This window comes from Martes martes (assembly GCF_963455335.1).
Source record: "Martes martes genome assembly, chromosome: 4".
NCBI classification, from domain to species: Eukaryota; Metazoa; Chordata; class Mammalia; order Carnivora; family Mustelidae; genus Martes; species Martes martes.
In genome coordinates, this window is record NC_137891.1 from 92,647,013 (window position 1) to 92,653,304 (window position 6,292).

The 6,292-nt window shown below is 44.8% G+C and overlaps 1 protein-coding gene across 1 annotated transcript in view; it reads right to left on the minus strand.

Moving 5' to 3' along the window:
* The window catches only part of TTF2 (transcription termination factor 2), a 42,169-nt gene extending 40,790 nt beyond the window's left edge, over positions 1-1,379 (minus strand). The window contains exons 1-2 of the mRNA XM_080801159.1: positions 1,301-1,379; positions 1,114-1,216 (exon numbers count right to left, since the gene is read on the minus strand). Coding sequence (XP_080657285.1) covers positions 1,114-1,216; positions 1,301-1,328 — 131 coding nt within the window. The 5' untranslated portion in view covers positions 1,329-1,379. The remainder of the gene's footprint in view (positions 1-1,113; positions 1,217-1,300) is intronic.
* Between the last annotated feature and the right edge of the window lie 4,913 nt (positions 1,380-6,292).

Genomic DNA, 6,292 nt, shown 5'->3' on the forward strand with positions numbered 1-6,292 from the left:
TCTACCAAATAGAGTAGAGAGCAAGAAAAATGTTTAATGTGATTAGGTTTAAAAGTGCACATAGGCTGTGGACCTTATTAACACTTTATCACAATAGTATTAACTTTTCTCACTTTAAGGAGATGCTTAACATTTCTGGGCCTCAGCTTCCAATTTTGTAAAACCAGAATGCTGATCAGATATCTGATTTTCTTTCAGCATTAATCCCAAAAGTAACCTGTTTCTTTGGATTATCAATCTTACACCTTAAGTGCAGAAAATCCTTTTTTTTTTTTTTTTTTTTCCGAGAGACAGAGAGACAGAGAAAGAGAGAGAATCTTAAGCAGGCTCCACACCCAATGCACGGCCCCAAGCGGGACTCTATCTCAGAACCCTAAAATTATGACCCCAGCGGAAATCAAGAGTCAGATGCTTAACCAGCTGAGCTACTCAGGCACCCCCAGACAACTCTCTTTTAAAAAGGAGTTGACAGGGGCGCCTGGGTGGCTCAGTGGGTTAAGCCTCTGTCTTCCGCTCAGGTCATGATCTCAGGGTCCTGGGACCGCATCGGGCTCTCTGCTCAGCAGGGAGCCTGCTTTCCCCTCTCTCTCTGCCTGCCTCTCTGCCTACTTGTGATCTTTCTCTCTCTGTCAAATAAAATAAATAAAATCTTTAAAAAAAAAAAAAGGGGGGAGTTGACAATCTGACCACCAGCGAGTTTTAACCTCAAACATTTAAAAATAAATTCGGCCTGAAACTAGTGCAAAACAAGAACCACTTATTTTCTACTATGTCTGCATGTCCTCACTTAGCAGGGAGAAGCAATGTCCTAGCAAAAGGCCCGGCAAACAAGAAGAAACCCAGAACGGGAAAGGACCAGAAGGTTCCAGATGTAGTCGACCTTCCATTTTACAGGTAGGCGAAATGGAGGCCCAGAGAGGGTGATTAAGCTGCCCAGGGCCAAAGAGCAAGCAGGAACGGAGCGCCTCCTGAAGACGCCACGCTGTCCCGGGACCACCAACTACTTAAAGGCCCTGGCTGCAGAGACCAGAGTCCCCACCTCTCCTAGTGCCAGTGGCGCAGGGCGGAGGGGAGCTGGCGGTGGCGGGCAGTCATGCCCAGCTCGAGACTTACTCGGCGGCCAGCACGAAGCTGCAGGTATTAGCCGGGCACACGTAGAAGCTCTTTCCTTTATTCGGGCCATCGCGGACGCCGGTCTTGAGAAAGCAGACGCTCCCTGAAAAGAGGAGGAGGTTGACAACGATTACGCCAAGCTACACCGACACACCCCGAGAGCCCTTAAAAGACCCGAGCCCCTTACCATGCTCTGAACACCTAACCAATTCCATGAGCGCTCCGGTCTCCAAATCCACGGAGCCCGCCCCCAACGCCTGCTTCCGCCTTTTACCCCGCCCTCCTCGCTCAGGAGCCAACCAGCATCCACCTTCTGCAGGCTCAGCCCCCATAATTCACCGCGCGGGACCTTCACCAACCACTTTCGCGGGCGCCCTGAGTTTAAATAGTGGGGCGTGGCTTGGGCAGCGGGACGGTATTTTGGAAGGTGGGGGGGCGTTCCCGGCGAGGGGCTTTCCGGGGGGAGGGGCTTCGCTTGGCGGGTGAGGGGAGTGGACCCGGCGAGGCCGAGTCCGGGGAAGACCCCGGTTTATAATTGAGACCCGGAGGCGGCCCTAGAGGGAGCGCGCGTTACACCTGCAGTGGGGCCCTCTGCAAGGAAGGCTCCATTCTCCCGGTGGCAGACGGTGCCCGGAGCTTCGCTGTCGTCTCCGAGCCCGGCCTGGGGCTCCGTCCCTTGGGAGGCAAGGCCGGGAGAAGCTGCTGCCGCGAGAGTAGCCTGTGAACTTGCAGGGGTGAACCGAGAAGTCTGGGGGAGAGCAGGCGTGAAGACTTCTGCAGGGAACCCCCCGCCCCAGCAGTCCTTTAAGTTTGCCTTGGGCTTTAGACTTCACAGAGTGCTCACGCATCCCCGTCTCTTTTGACTCGACAGCCTGGTGAGATGGGCAACATGATAAGGAAGACCTCGAGGTTCATAGACATTTGAGTGACTCAACCAAGGTCACAGAATTAGTGAGTGGGCGATTCGCCGACCGGTGCCCAGGGGACTGCGCAGCTGCTTCTGTGTGTACTGAATGTTCTCTAGGCCCTCCTGGTGCAGGAACCCTGAGTTGTACAAGTCAAAGTGGAAACAGCAGGGAAGAAATAGATAACCTTTAATGAAAAGTACTCTATTTTTTGTATTGTTAAACTTGTCTTATTAGTATGCTTTTGTAGTGTTAAAAATTGAGGCTGAAGATAAATAAAAGAAAGGGAACTATACTTGAAATGGTAAGCAGAGCTATTAGTAAAAAGGGAGGAATAGAAATCAGAGACTTATTGCAATAGAGATGGATTCATATTACAGCTATTGAGGACCATATGCCCAGACATCTGGTGTGGCACATGCAACTGTTCTTAAGGGACAGTAGGACAGAAAATCTGTAATGTCTAGGAAATCTGGGTTATATGATAAATATAAGTGGTGGGGAGACAGGAGGCAGAGGCTCCTGGAAAGGAGACAAACCTGAGGTGTCATTATTAATTAAACAAGTACTTATCAAACAGCTTTTCCTGTGCCCAATGTGAGCGAGGTGCTTGGGAAACTGAATTAGTTTATTCACCCACAAAGTCTGAAACAGTTACTCTAACCCACAAGGAACTCAGTATATGAAGGAGGCTGAGTGAACGCATAGCGAACACTTAAATAACAAAGTAAAATAGTATTTAAATGTCAGGATGAGTGGAGTTGTAAACTCTGTAAGGCTAGATAAAGGTGTGTTTGGAACCAAAGTGGAGGTAGTTTATACATAACTACCTCTCTGAAATACCTATAAACTTAGAGATAAGGCAGGAGCAAAAAACAAACAAATAAATAAAGGCATTTTCTTTTCTTTAAACCCAGATTATCATTCTCGCATTGAGAGATTTTTGTGTACATATCTTCTCGATGCTGTATTGGGAGAAGTAGAGCGTGAGTACTGGAGCTGAAGGATGAGGAGCGTAGTAATTTCATTATTTCTTGAGTAAGCCTTCTGGAACAAAGAAGACAAAATCAGAGCCTCTTAAATATCCCATTTTCCTCTGCGGGATGTAAAGTAGTGTTTCACATCCAACCCCATGGAAGTATGCACAGCCAAATTACAGAAAGGGGGAATATTTCTTCCATAAATTTGGGATATGCCAGATCAAAATGTTCAGGCTCCAAGCAGTTTATCCCACCTAACCATATCTGTAAGAGTGAGAAAACAAATAAGGTGATCCTTGGGTGAAATGTGGCCATAAGGTTGGCATAAACTAATGAATTATGTAATATATGCTTTTCAAAATATACATTAGTGTACATGTATTAACTTTTATTCTTAACATATAGGTTTAATTTATATTCTAATTAGCCTGCACAGCCCTGGAGAGAATGTGTTTCATTGACCTCTCTTTGGAGTAAAGTTGAGAGTTTCACTTTGTTTCCCTTTAAAGCTTGATTTATTCAAAAGGAATGCCTCTGCTAGGTTCTAGAGCCAGATGGTTTAAATCCACAAGGTAATGATCCAGTAAATTCTTTCCCTGTGGGGCTGGTCAGATGCAAAGTATATGATGGAATTGTTCTAAAACTGAATTGTGGTAATTGCTGCGTAACTGTAATACAGTTACCAAAACTTGGACAACTGTATATGTTAGGGAATTCTATGGTATCTAAATTATCCCTCAATAAAGCTGTTAAAAACAAACAAAAAACTTAATGTATGAGTCATGCCAGAACATCTGCCTGGAAAATAAACGCTACGATCATCTCGGTATTTTGACATCCTAAGGAAATAGAACGGGTGAAGGAGTAAAATAGTAGACACTCGTTAGTTTTGGATAGTGTAGCTCCTTATGCAGCCTAGTCCTCTGACTTATGGAATAAAATATCAAATGATGCAAACACTCATTGGAAATCTTGGGAAAATGAAAGAATTCTGTTTCCCTCTGGTCAGCATTGTGCTGGCTGGCATATAGTAAACAGGGCAGGCACCTGTAAGGTACTAGAAGTGAGAGGATCAGCTCCAAGTCACCCCTTGATGTCCTTGTCACTCTCTGTATTGTTTAAAAATAATCAGTGAGGGACACCTGGGTGGCTCAGTCAGTCAAGCTTCTGCCTTCAGCTCAGGTCATGATCCCAGGGTCCTAGGATGGAGCCCCCACCCCCTGCCCCAGCATGGGGCTCCCTGCTCAGTGGGGAGCCTGCTTCTCCTTTTCCCACTCCCCCTCTTTGTGTTCCCTCTCACTATCTCTCTGTCAAATAAATAAATAAAATCCTTTAAAAAAATAATCAGTGATCCCAAGTTATTTGTAAAATTCCAGCTTCTGTGCAGCCTTTGGCTTTACTCGGTATTTTAGTAATTAAATTGTTCGAATGTGTTTTTCCAAGCAGCTGGTAATTCTAAGAAATATATTTTGTTTTCTGAACTTCTGTCTTTCAGGGGTTTGGCTTAATTTTGGGGGGTGGGGTGGGGTGGGGAGAAGTAAGTACTTCGGAATGTCAGATAAAGGATATTTGCCCAGAAGGCACACAATTACTGGTGGGAACCATCACAGCACACTATTTTCTGACATATATTCTGAGATAAGTGTTTTCACATGCATTTTCACACTTGGTTCTCACACTGACCTTGACAGTGAGTATTCTTTTATCCCCATTTTAAAGAGTAGAAGAGTCATTAGGAACTTACCTCAACACCAAGCTCCTAATCGCTAACTTACAGAGAGCCTCTGCTTGAACTTTGGGACCAGGTAGGGCCCATACATTAATCCCGTTTGGGCTCAAAGTCACAAAGCTGACTGACACCAGGCAGATCAGGGGCTGGAAGCTATTTTTTGAGATTCCCAATCCAGTTCTGGCCCCTACAGTTTGTGGGTTTTTTGCATAAATTATTCAGCGATCCATTCAGATATTTAACCTACACACAGCCAAGCATTGAGATTTTTGTGGTATACAGACAGGGCTCAAGGGGGGGGCGGTGGGCAAGCCAAGTGGCGCCATTTTATAAATGACCACGAGGTGGCGGCATAGGAACATAAAAACTAAACACAACGCTCTCTTGTGCTGTTTCATTCTTTTTGTCTAAGGGTATGCAATGGTAACTCAATTTCCTTCCATATTGTGCCTTTCAAAGATATGGCCGTTTTAAAAATTCATCTTTTGACATAGGTACCGTTGCGATGAAATTATGTTAAGGATAAATCTGGTTATCATCTGAAAAGCCAAGAGACTACAAATTCTTTTGTTGTGCCCTATTTCTTCTTAGGCTCCAAATTTCACTCATCTTAAAATGGTGTCCCCAAAATGGTTCAAAGCGCCCTCTCCTTCATCTACTTTGTGTGTGTTTGGTTAAGTGTACAATTCAATACTTCTTCAGTAAACTTATAAAGTTGTGTAGTCATCATCATAACCCAGTTTTAGGACTTTTCTATCACCCCCAATATGTCCCGCAAACCTGTGCATAGGAATCCTCATTAACACTCCCAGCACCAAGCAACCATTGATCTGCTGTCTATCTTTATAAATTGCCTTTTCTGGACATTTCCTGTAAATGGAGTATACAGCGTGCGAACTACCGCCTTGTCTTCTTTCATGAAACACAAACCATTTGAGTTTCCTCAATACGTGTTGTGGCACGTATCTATACTTTATTCTTTTTATTGCAGAAGAGTATTCCATGGTATTCATTCATCAGCTGATAAACATTTGGGTTGTTTTCCCTTTGGGGTCATTAGGAATAACGTTGTTATGAACGTTAACAAGTGTTTGTGTGGGCATTTGCTTTCATTCCTCTCAGGCGCATACCAATGGCTGGAATTTCTGGTCGTGTGGTAAATTTAGGTTTCACTTTTTTTTTTTTTTAAGATTTTATTCATTTATTTGACAGACAGAGATCACAAGTAGGCAGAGAGAGGGGGTGGGGAAGCAGGCTTCCCGCTGAACAGAGAGCCTGATGTGGAGCCCAGTCCCAGGATCCTGGGGTCATGACCAGAGCCAAAGGCAGAGGCTTTAACCCACTGACCCACCCAGGTGCCCCTAGGTTTCACTTTTTAAGAAATCGCCCAACTCTTTCCCAAAGTGGCTGAACCACTTTATTTTCTCCCAAGTAGGGTATAAACATGCCGCCTCTACACACCCTCACCAGCACTTGTTATTGTCTGCCTTTTTTTGTGATAGTCATTCTCCTGGTGAAGCGGTATCTCCTCCGGGTTTTGATTTGCATTTCGTAATGACTTTTGA